Below are 17,508 nucleotides of genomic sequence, written 5' to 3' on the forward strand. Positions count from 1 at the left end.
TTGAGATTTTTGTGTGTATCTCCTTATGACAGAGTGCTGGAAGCAAGCAATGGAGCCAGCACTGTGATCACTTCAGCATCAGTCAGCTCCCCAGGAAAAGGCTGATTCGGGATATGCAAGCTAATTAGCAGAATAGGCTGGGAGGGCTGATTAAACCAATTAGCCCACCAGCTGCAGGGGATATAAAAGACACAGGAAGGAAGTGGGAGGAGTGAGGACCCAGGCTAGCTGTGTGGAGCGTTTTCAGACAGCTCAAGAAATGGAGATCTGTATTAGCCCTTTTCCAAAGGGCCAAGGAAGAACAGTAGAGAAGCACTGGAAATACTGCTCCACAGAACTGTCTTGGTGTTTGGTGATGGGAATGTAAATAAATAACACAAAGTTGTCACTGACTCCAGAAACCTCTCAAGCTCTGTCCAGTATGTGAGAATGGTGATGGAGCCTGCCCCATTACACTCCTAACAGCAGAGCTGGTGTGAACGCTGTCAGTGAAGTTTTTGTTTCGTCAAAGCTGAAATGGTTTGTGAAGATACATCCATTCGGAGGAAGTTCTTGTTTGGGAAGGTTTCTGAGGTCCACAGTGGAGTCTCTGGTCACTTCCACAGACACACCTTTTCAGCACAAAGCCTTTTAATACCCCCACCCCTCCAAAAAACATTTTTTTCCGTTTCTCATGAAAACAAAACAAACTTCAAAACCTCAAAAAGCTGTCCCAAAACTCAGTTGTCATTCTTTGGCTAACTCTACCTATTAGCATTAATGAGGTTTATCCATGTGAATCCCACAGCAACTGATGGAACATACATGTTAGGGGCAAGATTGAGCCATTTGGCTCAATCCTGAGTAAGGGGTGGCACATAGGGGGTGGTGAGAAGTTGTGCCGCAGAGTCACAATTCCTCCTGTTACGGCTTTGCTCTGGTGGTGGTGAGGGTAACTTACTACTATGCTCTTCTCCAGGGTGTAGCATATTCCTACTGCACTACCAGCTTATTTCTACTGCAGTCAGCCAGGTCTGCTGGCTAGTGCATTGGGGAAGATGGAGTCTTGGCTCTCCCGTTCCCATATCAGGTGCTTTAACTCCTGCTCTCCTCCTTGTGCCCAGAACCACAATCCAAGAAAGTCCTACACGAATATAGTATGTGGGCTTCTTACTCACCCGCGTAGCTGTGTAGGGTCAAGACTCAATCGAACTATTAATAAAGTAGGAATCAAACTGAGCTCACAAAAATTCACACTTGTTATCAGAGTCCAGCATATACTGTGAAAAACATGCAGCAACCTGGCCTTTAGTCAGTGCTGAATTTGTAATGAAAGAAATGCTGGGGCTCAAGCAATTTTTTTTACTTTTAAAATTGGCGCAGCAAGCCTTGATGCAAATTACTCACTGACTTTAGCGAGTAGGAATGAGCTCTGTTTTTTACCACTGTCATGTCTAACGTTTTTAAGCCTTTAGAACATGAAGTGTTGCAGAAGAAGTCGGTGTGAGTACCACGCCTAGCACAGGAACACAAGTGTGTGCTGAAGGCTTTATTAACAGGTTTTCAGAGATCATACCACCAGAGATCCAGTAAACATGAAGTTTTTACAAGTTTAAGCACAGATTTAAAATGCTGGACTCCATTCAACTAGGGAATGGAGGTCCCTGCGTATACATAAGTTGTGCCAAGAAAAGCAATTGAAATGTGAGTAATGAGGGCACATTGTTAGCCACTATTCTTCAGAGATCTATTTTTCATGTTAAAAGGCTGGGTAAGTGCAGCCTTTTTTGGGTGTAGCTTTCCCCTTCAATCTCTCTTGAAAAACAAACTCCGGTTCAGATTCAGTGAGAGAAATTTAAAGCATCAGTGCGAGCATCTTGTGGAACAAGGGCCAGATTTTCAAGAAAATCATTCCTAGAGCTGGGTGGAATTTTCAGCAAAAAATGTAGTCAGTGACACCAAATTATTTTGTGAATTAATATTGACTTCACCAAATTGTTCTAGATTTAAAAAAAAAATCCAAACAATTGATTTAGATTTTGGTTCAAAATTTCTTATTAAATTTTATTAACAATCAAATTGTTTTAAAAATGGTCAAAATTAAAAGAAAACGGTGGGTGGCATTTTGGAATGGCAAGCAAACGAACAAATCTTGTTTGTCCAGCTCTACTTATGACCAGATTTTTTTCAAGTACTCAGCACCCACAATCAGAGTTTCAAAAGCACGCAGTACCCAACACCTTGAGCCTATCTGAAAATCCAGTCCTATGTGGACACATCGTTCAGTGAGAAGTTTGTAATCTGCTTTTCCGGCTCCTGTATTGTAGCTGAAATTAAACACAATTTAACTTTAATATACATTTCTTATGGTCTCACTGGATCAGCTTAACACCCCATTAGCAGGCTAAGCAAATGCACCTGCTTTTTAAATTTGTTGATGGTGATACAAAATTGATGGAGAGTGCAATTGATCTAAGATGGAGCATGCAATTGATCTAATATAGCTAGCCTTTACTAACGTGTTTGATAGTGTCTCATTAAGCTTTATTTGAAACTAGTTCGAATTGTTTTTGAATCAGAATCAAAAACTGGCCAAAAGACCATAAACAAGAGGCAATAAACAACTAAGTAGCCGCCAGTGGAATGCTTCAGGGACAGGTGTTCGGACTAGCGCTATTAAATATCTTTTTATTCAAGTGGCAATTTAAGGTTAAGGCTGAGCCTCTGGGGTACATTTCCAGTTCTACAAGGGTGTAGCCCATTGACTTTAAAAGGACCTGGTTGAGATCTTACACAATACTTGACAATCTAGGGGCCTAAAATTAACCCATGCTGCTGTGCTTTCCCCCCCCAGTTGCATGATTTAAGGATACTATGCTAATCTATCGAGGTTATAATATGACAACCAGCCACATGGTATCTGAGCACCATCTGAGGGTGGTTTGACCATGACTCGGTTACAAATTGCAATTGCATAAAGGTCTTCATGGTGTACTTTGTCTCAGAAGTTCAAGGGTGATATGAACAGCATGTCCCTTCTTTCAGTTTGTCACCTTTTATACAGACTTAGAGACATGTCTAAAATGCTCAACACCGTCACATGTCCAAGCATCTGAACATTCTACACTCATTGACAAAGCATCTTTAAAACAAGTTTTATTTAAAGAGGTTGCTATGCTGTTATACAAGTGGGTGTTTGTAACACGTACATCCCCAGGGTCTTGTTAGTGAGAGAGAGAGGATTGCAGCCAGAAGACGTGACATGCATCACTCAGATGGCACAAGAAGCAGGAGGTTGGAAAAGGCCTGATTCTGATCTCACTCTTAGTAATGTAAATCAGGAACAAGGGTAAAGCCACCACTGAAGTAAGTTTTCACCAGTATAAAGGACATCCAGAATTGGGCCCAAGATTTTTCCAAACCAAATACAGTAGCTCCCCACTTAACGTCCTCTTGCTTAACGTTGTTTCGATCTTACGTCCCTGCTCCATTACAGAACATGCTCATTTAAAGTTGTGCAATGCTCTGCTATAATGTCATTTGGCTGCCTGCTTTGTCCACAGCTGGCAGCCCCCCTATGTCCCATCCCCCCTAGCGCCTCCCGCCCACCAGTGGACCCCACAGATCAGTGCCTTCCTCCTGCCCGCAGTAATCAGCTGGTTTGCGGCGTGCAGGAGGCAGGGGAACGAGGGGGAGCCTGCACGCGGTGTCCTCACTCCTCCCCCCCCCCCCCCCGAACACTGCAAACCAGCTGATTGCTGTGGGCAGGAGGCTGGGGGAGGAGTGAGGACGTGGCGTGTGGAGTTAAGTGGAGGTGGTGGGAAGAGGCGAGTTAAAGGTGGGGACTTGGGGGAAGGGGTGGAGTGGGAGGGCCAAGGGTTGAGCCCCCTGCCCCCGGTGCTTGCACAGTAGAGGAAGCTGCTGCTGCACAATGTGCTTCTCCTAGCCTATGGCACCTTCAGCCTCCTTGCCTGCCTCATTGTCTGCAGTGCCAGTGGGCTGCGCCTGTGTGGGGTAAGGCGGGGGCACCTCCCACGGCTTCACACTCAGCAATGATTGTAGTATTAAATTGTTTCTTTAAAATTGTTTAAAACTTATTACTGCATTAAATTGCTTGTTTAAAATGTGTATAATGCCTTTTTTGTCTGGCAATTTTTTTTCCCCCTGGAAGTTAACCCCCACATTTACATTAATTCTTATGGGGAAATTGGATTCGCTTAACATCGTTTTGCTTAAAGTCACATTTTTCAGGAACATAACTACAACATTAAGTGAGAAGTTACTGTATTTTGTTAGTGCAATCCATATTAAACATACAGTATAGAGTGCAATCATTCTGAAAATGTACAGATTAGATTGGCTGATTTTTGTTCTTGGTTGGTTTGGTTTTTTCCCCTTTCTCTGCGGCATGGGGCACAGGTCACTTGCAGGTTTAAACTAGAGTAAATGGTGGATGGATTCTCTGTAACTTGAAGTCTTTAAATCATATTTTGAGGACTCAGTAACTCAGCCAAAGGTGAGGGGTCTATTACAGGAGTGGGTGGATGAGGTTCTGTGGCCTGCAATGTGCAGGAAGTCAGACTAAATAATCATGATGGTCCCTTCTAGCCTTAAAGTCTGACTACTCTGAGTAGGCACACCTAATCCTTCTATGTTGCAGGATCCTGCTTTACTGGTAGCAGCATTACTAGTTTCTGCAGTTCCAGCATATGTTACTGGAGAAAGGAAAGATATAATAGGTGGGTGAAGGGGGGAGTAGAATGAGTATTGAAAATGCACACCACAATCCTCATTTGAAATGCCTTCCTCGCAGTTTTGTTCTTTGTTCTTTCCTGTTTCTGGGGCCCTAGGTTTTATGAGCTCTGTTACTGCATGACTTATCACAGCAGTCGGCCTTTGACAAAATACAGCACTGCCCTGTTTGATATAATATATACATTAGAAGTAGTTTTCTTCACATCAGTTTAGCAAGATTTTTCCTTCCCTCTTTCCCCATTCACAGTATGGCTATTTGAAATGCACAGGATAGGGTTTTATTTTTATTTTGCAGAAATATTGTGCTTTCCTTTTTGAAATTTTTTCTATATCTAAATAATACCTTTTCTTCTGCATATCATCAGTGTTTAATAGCCATACTGGTGAGTCATCTTCATAAATAGTCTTGTGCTAGGTTCCTAACCTGCCAGAATCAAGGAAATGAGCATGTGGTTACTAAGTTACCACTTAAGTGGCAATGGTCTGTTGTGCTGAGTGAATCTTAGGATAGAATGAGCCTTTTCCGAGAAGAATGCTGGAGATTGTTCTCGACAGCAAACAACTGCTTTGCAAAATGTTAGGCAGATACAGTTGCGAAGAAGATAAGATTTTGCACCAGGAAGAGATTAGAACAAATTCTAAGCTAGTTACCTTTTGTAATTGAATAATATCTTTTATCTCAACACAATGAATATCTTATAAAAGGTGGAATTATTGTTAAAGGTTAACAGGAAAAACAATTCTGCAGACCTACCATCATCTAAGTAATCTTTTATCATTTTTTGTTTACTGAACTCTAGAATTTTTTGAATAAAATCACTGTTCTTTGTGAGTGACGCAAGCATCTGCTACAAAAAGTCAACAGTTCATTTCTATCACTTATCAGTGTATAGTGGCTTGGTAAGTACTAAAAAACCAAACCAAACCTTGCATTTAGCCTCATAGCTATGAAGATAATTTGGATGTTTTGGGCTGAATACTGTGACTAGTTAGCTTATTGTTATAAGTTGTCTGTTTTTGATACCACCATTTTCTAAGATAATTGCTTTTCTATGACAATTGTTAAAGTACCAGTGTTGATGATAGAACTATTAATTACTCATAATTCATGGTTATAGTAAGTCAGAGCTAATTTTAGCCTTAGAAATTACGTGTGTTTTTAATCTCATTTGAGTACATATTGATAAGAGTGGTACATACTAGTTTTCATAAACACTGGTCATATGACAATTTTGTCCATGCCCTGAAACACATGAACCTTTAGGAATACAATTACTCTCTATTCTTTAATCTTCATATACTAAAAATCAGAATGCCAGGAAGTCTGACCATTTTGGCTTATTTACTATGGTGTAGAGTAATTATTAAAAAAAACTGAACAAAAGATAATACTACTTTATGGAGAAGACGAGGGTTTATAGACTTCAAGGAAGAAGTGTGTTTTAAGGAGACAAGGCTGGACGCTTGTCAGAACAGGCTCGGAAAGGCATACTAGGACACATGGGCATACTAGGACACATGGAAGAAGACTCAAATGAGATTAGGAGAAGGAAACAATGAGATCAGTTAGGCATGCATCTTGGATGGAATGGCATATAAGGATGGGTATTACTCTGTGCCACTCTAAACTCTCTACTATAAAGCCAACCATGTGACCACATAGCTTCAGTAGCTTAACAGGTAATGTTACCCACTGCATGAACGCCCTTTCCTCTTCCCCCAAAATGAAACAATTTAAGTCAGTTTCAATAATTTTAGCATGCTGGCACCAGAGATTCTTCTGGACATTTTAATTATCCAAGGAATTGGTGATCAGCAGTCCAGCAAGCAGCATCAATCTCTGTATGCAAATAATCCGGTATGTGAACAGGCTCTATTAAAAACTACCAGGGAAATAGTAAATTCTTGGCTAAAGCTTCCAGGTTCTCACGGGAAAGGACTGGGGTAATGAGGAAAGCTCCTGATTGACAGCTGAATCAGGAGCTGAGGTTCTGAACACACAAGCTTTATATACCCGCCTAATTTTCAGATGTGGCTAGTGACTATGGGTTCCTGAATTTTTGGATGCCCAAGTTAAGACATTTTGATTTTCAAAGGGCAGGTGGTCAGGCTGTTCTGTGTTACACTGGCAGCAGCAGTCCCACAAACAGTACTGGGAAGAGTGCAATGCACTCCAGCTCTGTCCCCATCTTATTCTAGCCATGACCTTGGCCTCCCTCCCTCTGCCCTCTACATAGAGTAAAGGTTTCCCTTTAGGGCTGCTTTGTTCTGTTTGAGCTGTGCAAAGTGGCCAGACTAAGGGCCAAGACTGGAGCCTATGGCCTTCGATATACAGTGCTTCTGGAAAAGTTAAACTGCCAAAGAAAAGTACTGGTAATCTTATTAAAAAAATCACACAGATTTAGATCTTTAAAATTCCACTTGTCCTTTGTGGCCCCCCCCCCCCAAAAAAGCCTTGGTTTCTTTATTTAGAGAACTTGGGGGTTGGCCAATGGAATTTATACTATGGAGGAAGTCCTCAGATAAGCAGTTTCACAATTAATATATGTTAGAGGCAACAAATCTGCAACAACCATCCTAAATCTCAAGTGAGCCCTTGAAAGAACAAAAGTTTTTTGTCTGCATTTAACCAGTAACTTCTGCTCTTTATCTACTGGCAAGGACAGACCATAAATCTCCAGATATGCATGTCTATTTACCATTCTGCATTGAGCTCCGATGGAGGACATTAACCAGGGAGTTGAGTAATTTATTCATTATGTTTGTCAAATTAAAAAAGTTAAGAATGAGTCTGTCTTACATTTAAGCATTTTTGAGTGCAGATTTTAGCTTTCTCTCTGTGAGCCACTTTGGAAGGGAAACAATTAAACTAACCTAATCCAAATCCCAACCTAGTTTTCAATCCTACTCTGCACTATCTACTGGGCTGTTGAAATCTGGAAAGTAGGTTGGTTCATCCCATCATAATAACTAAGGACAGGGACAAGGCAAGAAATTCTGACTCTGCTCCAGGATCGGATTACAGGGCTCCTTTTGTAGTCAATGGAAGCTGTGGGTGGTTAGCACATTACAGGATCAGTACTAGCGTGCTTAAGAAAAACAAGTTAAGGAAATAAATTGGTTCCCTAAGGGAATTACTTTTATGCCCTTTTCTTGATTTATAGATAAATGCAGACAATTCACTGCACTTTAATAAAATATATTTGTTTTCTTAGTGATAGGTATGTTGAAAGCAAACATGCTCTACACTTAAATGCAAAATCATACCCCCTGTGACTGGTATCTGCTACTCATTCATAATCTTTCTATTGGTTTGTACATAATTGACGTTTGGGTTGTTGCCTGATTTTCATCTGGTTGTGTGTGTGTGAAGGCAGGGGGCTAGATTCACAAAGAAACTTGGGCATGGTTACTGGGAGCATCACCATGCCTAGAAAATCACTGGGATTCACACAGCCTGGGTAAGGTTCCTAAGCTCCTCTCATTATACAATTCATGGGGAGAGATTCACAAAAGCCACCAGGCTATGCTGCTCCAAACCTATGCTAGCTAATGGGAGATGCCAAAGTGAGGTGTTGGTGCTAAGCTCTGCCTCACCTCTCAGAGATAGGTGCCTATATGTCTGGATACAGGGAGGCCTCTCCCTCTGCTTGAGGTTCTCAAAGCTACCCACCCTCTCTTGGTGTTAGGCACCTATGCTATTTTAGCAAGAAGCTTGGGGACAGAATAAGCTCCCTCATTATTCTTAGCCCGCAGGCTAAGATACCCACTTGGGATGTGGGAGACTGCTGGTTCAGATCCCCCACTCCACTAGGGAGGGGAAAGGGATTTGAACTGGGATCTGCCGTCTCTCAAGTGAGTGCTCTAACCAGTGGCCTATGGGATATTCTGATGAGGTAGTCCCTCTCCTGTTGCAGCCATTCCCCTGTGGATAAAATCATAATAAATTCCCTGAGCCAGAGGGAGCTCACAAGCTTGAGAATGATGCTGTGACCTAGTGCTTTGAGCACTCAAGGGGGAGATCCAAGATCTAGTCCCTCTGCTTCAATTCATTTTTAATTATTTAATGAAACTTAAGCCAGAGAGGGGAAAACTTCAAAAAGTAATGAGAAACTGACAACTGGGCAAGGAGAATGAATGGAAGACCTCATCCAACCTGAAATACAGCTGCTGTTCATTTTCCAGCTGTAGTGCTGCCAAACAAAATACATTTCATGTTCTCTTGCTATGGGGGGGGGGGGGAGAGGAACCAACCAAGCAAAATAAGTACCACAAATACAGGTGTTCTACTTCTCTTCAATGCATGTAATATTTGTAGGTCCCTTTTAACTTTATTGGAGAATTTTTCACTTTTTCTTCTAATTACAATGAAGGAGTAGGGTTGGTTTCTATTTTGTTTTGTTTAAATGAAGTGCAGTGTTTTCCTGCCCCACTCCATGCCTCCACAAAGCTGGTCTGCAGGTTTGATGATGCAGATAAAAGTCTAAAATCCTCCCCCTTTATCGGTCGCATGGAAATTTAGGATACTGCAATAGCTTGAAAATGAGGCAACCAGTTAAAAGACCAGCCCAGATAATGAGGGTACTGTTAACAGCTCACAATTTTCTAGTACTGTAATCACATTCATCTAGAAAATAATTAACAGAGCTCTCTGATACCCATAATGTTATCTCAAAAGTATTTGAAAGGAGAAGGTTCTACTGTGTTAACCCATTTTAAAAATAAATGTAGTGTTGCTGTCACAGGGCAGGGCTCCCTCCCCCTGGATTCCTTGCTGCACACAGTCCTTACGCACGCCTGCGGCAAGTTCAACACCATGTTCTTTATTTCCATTGTGCTATCTGACACGAGGCCTGGTCTACGCTAAAGAGTTAGGTCAACGTAAGCTGCCTTTTGTCGACCTAATTCTGTAAGCATCTACACTAAAATGTAGGCCCCCCCCCCCGATGTAATTTGCCCACTACACTGACTTAACTCCAACTCTGCAAGAGGCATAGTGCTTAGGTCGGTGCAATTAGGTCAACGCAGTATCAGTGCAGACACTTTGTTGCTTACATCGCCTGTTGCTGCCTTTCAGAAGCCATCCCACGATGCTCCACACTGACAGTTAAATCAGTGCAAGAGCCCCTGGTGAGGATGCAGAACACCGTAGTGTGGATATGCAAAAGCAATTTTATTATTGTGGTGGCTGTATGTCGACATAACTTAGGTTGACTCTTTTTTAGTGTAGACTTGCCCCAAGTCCTTGATCCCCAGGCTTTTACCTTCTCTTAGACATGGGGGATGGTGAGGGACTCTTACCTGCCTAAGATCCTCAGTTTCTCTGGCCCTCCTTAAGCTGAATCATCTTGTTGTTGTTTGGTTAATCATCTGGTCCTTAAACAATTATCTCCTCAGTTTGTCCTAGTGGTGACACTTGCCAAGTGCAGAGAGTGGTGAGTGAGCCTTAGGCTATACTGTTCTCAGCGGTAGCTGATGACAGAACAAGGAGTAATGGTCTCAAGTTGCAGTGGGGGAGGTTTAGGTTGGATATTAGGAAAAACTTTTTCACTAGGAGGGTGGTGAAACACTGGAATGCGTTACTAGGGAGGTGGTGGAATCTCCTTCCTTAGATATTTTTAAGGTCAGGCTTAACAAAGCCCTGGCTGGGATGATTTAGTTGGGGATTGGTCCTGCTTTGAGCAGGGGGTTGGACTAGATGACCTCCTGAGGTCCCTTCCAACCCTGATATTCTATGATTCTATACACACTCCGTCACAATTGCACAGTCCCAGGTTTAAGGAGCTTGGGTATAAATGACCCTTACTAAGGATAAAACTCTCAGCATTTATCCACTGGCAGATGCTATGATGAAGTGAACTGGGGAGCTCATCTTTGGGTACCTCTACACTACAAGAAACAAAACAAAAAAAACCCCATAGCAGTGAGTTTCAGAGCCTGGGTCTACAGACTGAGTCTCATGTCACGATGCTAAAAATAGCCATGTAGATGCTGTGCTCAGGCTGGCATGCAGGCTTGGAAGCCCACCATACTTCCCAGGCTTTAGAGCCCAAGTTTCGGCTTGCGATGGAACGTCTGCCTGGCTATTTTTCGTGCTGTACTGTGACCCCAAGTCTGTAGACCCGAGCTCTGAGATTCACTACTGGAGGTTGGTGGTTCTTTTTTCCAGTGTGGATATATCCTTTGTGAAGGGACCACAGTTAAGTCGGACAATAAGGTAGTTGACTCTTTATAGCCAGGCTGAATAACAGAAGAAAGAAAAGGGAAGAATCATGAGGTTCAAGAGGGGGGAAGGGATGTCTGGTTTCCCATGGCAAGTGAGTGAGTTTGGAGTTACTAAATAACTATGCAAAAATGCAGCTTCAAGAAACATCAGGCACTCTAACAGGTTGATATACTTCACTGCTACACGCTAGCTGGAACAATAATCCACTAGGAAATCAATAAACCCCCCAAAACAAGATAGAACCTAAAGTTGAGGTGAAGCCCAAAGAGAAAAGTTAGCAGTCTTTTTCCCCCATTACATGGAAAATCAGCTATATTTCTTGGTGGAGGACACAGGACTGGAACTTTTATTAGTAAAAATATCAGCTGAAATGGCAAATTCCTTTCATTTTACAGAAATCCACTAAAAATATAAATTTTCTGTATGGTTTTGCCAGTTCTGTGAGCAAACTATAGACATTTCTGTCCAATAGGAAAAAGGACCATCTCCCTAGCCATAAAGAATCCCTATCATTCTGACAGCTGCTTAGCAAAACAAGTGTGATTCAGAACTTGAGGGAAACTGAGTGCTGACTGGCTGATTTAGAGCCAGGAACTCTGGAGTTATATTATCAACTCTGCTGTGGACTTGCTGCATAGCCTTGGCCATGTCACTTAATCCCAGCATCTCAGCTGCCGCAAAATGGGATTCATGGCCTTGAACCAACAAATCACTTGAGCACATGCTTTAACAGACTTGAAAGGAACTTAAGCGCATTCTTAAGTGCTTTGCTGAATCACACCCATGACTTGTATTCTATAGGAGTGGTGTTAGGATTGGTTAGGGCTGCACCCTTCAACTTTGACAAACATAAGTAAGGTTTACTTATGGGAGTAGTGTCTCATTGACTTCAATGGAACTATTAATATGAATAAGGATTACTTTACATGAATAAGGGTTTATAGGGTTGGGACTTACCCTGCTCCTACTGAAATCCATGACACAACTAGTGTTGGTATTACTGATAAAGGATCAGGCCCAGCTATTGATGGAAAGTGCTATGTAAGTGTTAAGCATTGTGATGCGATTTTTCTGGTGTTAGTGTTCCTTTTTTTTCCCCCTGTAGTCAACAACAACAGTTCTGTAGCTTCCTTGCCTTTTGTGTTCTAGTCATCACTTCATTTTGCTTATAAAATTATGGCCTATTTTCTTGCTATTCATTTTTTCCTGAGTCATAATTTTTGTGCTAAGAAATTGGTTTGTTTAGAAAAGCCAGCTGATGATCACCCGTTTGTGTGTGTTGGATGTTTGGGGGGGGAGAGAGAGCCTCTTACAAGTGAATTGATTCTTTTGATTCAAGTGTGTACATGTAACTGAAGATAATTCAGTTTCGGGGGAAAGTGCAGTGATATTATTCCATATCATGAGATTTCCTGGATTTCCCCGCACCCACACTCATTTTAGTAATAACCATATATTGCCATGCAACCTGTGGGAACCTGGATTTAGCATCCGATATTTGCAAAAAGTAAGCAAAGCTTCTTCTGATATCTAATTCCTTACATAGCAAATGGTTTAAACAAGCAAGCCCAAATCAAATCATTGTTTGAACATAGGACATAGAACATTCTTTGAACACAGCATTTTGCTTTCTTTTAAGAGACCCATTTAGATCTTAGAAGTAAAAGAGCAGTGTCATGCATGGGGGTTGTTTTGTATGGTTATCAGTGTAAAGAAACTAAGGATAGCATTGATCAGGAGTGAAGATTGCTGCTAGTGATGGCTCTTTGATGAAGAAAGAGTGCTTGTGATTAAGTCATAAACAATTGTAATGATTTTATTACTTCCTTTTACTTATGCTCCATCTCCTTGATTTCTTCTCTGTAACTAACTAACTAACTAATTCTCTAACCCCAGTTTTAAAGGTTCACAGTGAAAGCTTCATTTGTTTTCATTTTTGTAGTTAATATTCAACTCCATCCTCCTTTCTAAAGGGGCTGGTAATCACATTCCTGTTCCATTTTTAGTAGTTTATTATTACTGCATGTTTATTACAGGAGTGCCTAAAGGCCTAATCAGAACCCATTGTGCTAAAAGTTGTACAGAAGTAAAAATGATGCAGTCCCTTCCCTGAGGAACCTCAGGGGACCCCAACCTGCAAACTCTTCCCCATGTTCTTAACTTTTTTGAAGTCGTTTGGACTATTCATGTGTAAGGCTAAGATTTTGTCATGGTTATTTTTAGTAAAAGTCATGGACAGGTCTTGGGCAATAAACAAAAATCGATGGAAGCCATAACTTGTGACTATTGCTGCTGCGACTCTGTTTTCCCCTGCCACCGTGGTGGCTGGGAACTGTCAGGTTCCCCCTCTGCCCTCGGCAGCTGGGAGCTGCAGGGTGATCATATTTCCCAAAGAGAAAACGGGACACCCCCAGCCGCTCACCGGAGACGTTCCCCTCCCTCCGTGCAAGGCTGTCACCCGTTGCTGGAACCCTGAGGAGGAACCTTGCAGAGGGCTGCCTGTCCCTGGAACCCTGCAAGGTCCCTGCTGGCTGCCAGCGCCAGAATCCTGGTGCCCCTGGGGCTGAAGCAGAGAATGTCAGGGAATTCTCTGGAAGTCACTGATTCTGTGACTTCCATGACCTCTAGAGGTAGCCTTATTCATGTGTAAAATTAAGCATGTGCATAAGTTTTTGCTGCATTCAGGGAGGGGTCCCTAAGAGACATCAGTAATTTTCTTCTGCTCACTCTTCACTCCCACCTTTTTGCTTGCCAAGTGCAAGACGTTAATCTCTCTCTTAGCCTATGATCACCCAACGTTGTGTGTCTGTGTAGATGCAGAACTGCCTAATATGCATGCACAGATGTTTGTTGGTGCAAATGTGGGGTTTGCAATTAAGATTGTTACCTTTCACTAGTCACTTTTTTTTTTTTAGATAATGAAGAACATATTCCACCAATCTTTCAATGCCTACAAGATGGATATTGAACCCAGGGTGAATGAATTGACTCTACATCATGTCCAGTGTAGTAGAAGACTCTTTGAGATCATGCTTTCTCATAGGAGAGTTACAGCAGCCTTCATTGAGGGGGACAATGTAGTGGTCACTGTGGAAGGAGAAGCCGCCAGAGTGCTGAATTTTGACACTGGTGAGTTGGAATTTACATTACAGATTTGTAGGCATAACACCACAATAGAAGAGAGAAAAGAGAAAAACATCCTGTGTACACAAAATGAGACAATTTGCCAGTATTATTCAATGTCCGTGATTGAGCAATCTGGGTGCTCCTACGAAGGTAACCAGAAGTAGAATTATACGGACTTTAGAACAGTCACACGGTATCTCAGTTAGCTGAAGTAACAAGCCAATCAAAGTCAGATAGTTTCCCACATGGTAATAGTGAGGGTAATTAACCATTGGAACAGTTTCCCAAGGGTTGGGGTGGATTCTCTAATCACTGGCAGTTTTACAATCAGGATTGGGTATCTTTCTAAAAGATATGCTCTAGTTCAAACAGGAGTTAATTCAGGGAAATTTTATAGCCTGTGATATATATACAGGAGAGTGGACTAGATTATCACAGTAGTCCCTTCTGGGCTTCTGATCTAGGAAGCTATGAAAAAAATCACTGTTGCTCCTCACCAGCCTTGACCTGTGGCGTAGCTACGGGGGCAGCGGCCGTTCCCCCACTGAGCACAAGTGGCGCCTTGTGAATGTCTTGGCGCCTTTTAAATTTTCCCCAGTTGAGGGAACGGGGGGGAAGCGATCCAGAAAAATAAATAGGCACCACCTGCTGTGGTGCTTTTACTCACCTGGCGGCGCCCCGGGTCGTCTTCGGCGCCTGGGCAGCGGGACCTTCACTCGCTCCGGGTCTTCAGCGGCGGGACCTGCAGTGCTGCCGAAGACACCCGGAGCGAGTGAGGGCCTGCTGGGTGAGTAAAAGCACCACAGCGGGTGGTGCTGCCTTTTTTTTTTTTTTTTTTTTTTGGATCGCTCCCCGTTCCCTCCACCTGGCTATGCGGCTGCTTGGAGTCTGTTATAACTAGAGCAACAGAGAATCAGTTAAGAAGTGATCCAGCTGTATCTTCAGTTGGTTTTCCATATGACTGTGATTCCAACCATGCAGGATTCCGTGGATGTTGCGTTAACAGATTGATCATGCAAACTATGTACAAGATTGCTTCTGGTTAGAAATATGAAAATTGAAACGTACTTATCAGTAAGGTCCATTTGAATCCTAGTTCAGCCTCAGTATTTGAGATTGTTTGTTTGTCTTTGTATGCAAAAGATACAAACTAAAATTTAATTTATTGGACATCCTAGCATTCCTACAACTAAATTTGAATAAAAACTAAGGGATCTAGAAAGCTTAAATGGATCTTGCAACAACATTGAATGATCTTAAACTGGAATTAAATTAAACAATGATGTAGTAAACTTGTTTTATGGCCTACATGTAGCCTCAAACAAGCTAGCTCTGTCTTTAGCTCTGCTATAGAAGTAAGTGTGAATGATTACAAATGGGCAAGAGTCAGATATTACTACAGATTTTCACTCCTTTCCCAGTGGCTTTAAAATATAGCCCCATGTACAATGCACTGTGTAGTCTAATCTTGAGGCATGAATCATGGAGGCAAGATCTGTATCTTTATAAATATAGTATGACTGCTGCTGATAGTTGATCATTTGAGATCAGCGGAGAATTTACCATATCTCTGAATTGTGAATTCTGACAAATGGACATACCCTCTATCAAAGGGGTAAATAAACTCTTTGCCATATCATTGGCAGAATAGCCACTAGGCCCCCCTACCGGGCCTGGGCCCCCCATCAATTGGGAGCCCCCCGGCTGCCGCTGCCTGGCGAATGGGGCAGGGAAAGCCCCCAGGCTCCCCAACCCTGTCCCCAGCAGAAGCCACAGACATCTCTTCCATCCCCCAGTCTCTGGCAGACAATACAGGCCCCAATCCAGTAAAATACATAAACACATACTTAAATATCTTCTCAACTTTAAGCACTTTGCTGGATCAACGTTGCCAACAGATTATATATAATCAAGTTTAAATCAATATTTCTAGTGGTGAAACCTATAAGATGCTTGATTTTGATTGCTTAAAGCAAAGGAGATCAACAACTCTACTTCATGTGCTAATTGGCAAATATTTCACTGTGACCTTAATCGCCATTTCTAAATGCCTTTTTATTTTATCCACTTTCTGGCAGGCTGTGGAGTTAATCTTGGACTGAGAGGCTTGGAATCCTTGGAAGAATTAATTTACAGGGTTGCTACAGCAGTGGATCAGAATGATATCTTTGAAGCACTGTCTGCCAAAATACGACACTCCAAGCAAGTGTCAGAGGATTTTAAGCAGAACGGATTATTTACCACAGTTTTTGAATAAATAGGTGGAAGGAACGCAATGCAGCACTGTAGAGATCTGGGCCTATTTATAAGACAAACAAAATGAATGGTAACTCTGCATAACTCTGACTGCAAAAAAAATTCAGGACCTCAAATTCAGCACAGCTGTCTAAAACTTAAAAAGGTTGAGCAGGCCCCTTTAGGATCCAAAGTCACTTTTTTCCCCCAAAATGGGGGAATTGATGTTCTTTTTGGTGATCCTACAGTCCTCGTTCCATGGACTAGTCTGAGTGACTTCACTGGGATGCTCATGTGATACGGGCTGCAGGGTCAGGCCCTTAATAGGGAAAAAAAAAATTTGTGGCCTCAGCTTGTCCTCTGAGTTTGTGGTCCAACTCCTGTTGAAATTATTGGAAAGCTCCCACTGATTCCAGTGGTGCAAGCCCCAGTTCTGCAATGTGATGCACATGGGCAGATCCTTGGGCCCACGTGGAGCCCCACTGAAGTCACGCCTTAAACTCAGATGTCTGGTTGAGGACTCATGTATGTATTTCCTACTCTGGGGTAATACAAATGAGATGGGAGTAATACGGGTAAATTGGGGAATAAATGTGGATGAGATAGCAAAGGGTTTGCTGCTCTCTTGATAGATGGTGTGTCCCCCACTTGTCAGAATTTGCAGTTTAAGGGTAGGTTTCCCCAGCTGCTCTAAGAGAATCAAGTAGTAGTGGCCAAAACATCATTGTAAAGACTGCAACTGTTTCCTTCAGGTGTAAATTCTGTTGTCATGGTTCTAGTTAGAGCTGGTCAAAAAATGGAAAATAAAATGGTGAAAGGTGTCAGTTTGATGTAATTTTTGTTCTATAGGTTTTGTAAGGGAAAACCTTTTTTGTCTGAAAATGTTCACAGAAATTTTCAATAAAAAAAAACTTTCAGTTTTGAATATTTTTTTTTTGGGGGGGTCCTTCCTATTCTGGGGGGAGGTTTGGTGTTTCTCTCCCCTTTTATCCCTTTTCCATTTTACCACTCAGAAAGGGTTTGTTTTAAAGGTTAAACCAGGGTGTACTGTATCAACTTGAATTAGGAAACAAGTATTTAAGATTTCTACTTACTACTGCAACAGGCAAACTGGTGTAAACCTACAGTCAGTGGAATCTTAGGAAGGTTCTTGTACAGATAACTAAATATTCACTAAATGTATCCTC

The 17,508-nt window shown here is 42.1% G+C and overlaps 1 protein-coding gene across 1 annotated transcript in view; it reads left to right on the forward strand.

The window, feature by feature from the left end:
* Positions 1-17,131, forward strand: part of LOC141996627 (uncharacterized) — a 30,247-nt gene extending 13,116 nt beyond the window's left edge. The window contains exons 4-5 of the mRNA XM_074968809.1: positions 13,876-14,089; positions 16,165-17,131. Of these exons, the coding sequence (XP_074824910.1) occupies positions 13,876-14,089; positions 16,165-16,343 (393 nt within the window). The 3' untranslated portion in view covers positions 16,344-17,131. The remainder of the gene's footprint in view (positions 1-13,875; positions 14,090-16,164) is intronic.
* Positions 17,132-17,508: the final 377 nt, after the last annotated feature.

The sequence above is a fragment of the Natator depressus genome, chromosome 12 (assembly GCF_965152275.1).
Source record: "Natator depressus isolate rNatDep1 chromosome 12, rNatDep2.hap1, whole genome shotgun sequence".
Classification (NCBI taxonomy): domain Eukaryota; kingdom Metazoa; phylum Chordata; order Testudines; family Cheloniidae; genus Natator; species Natator depressus.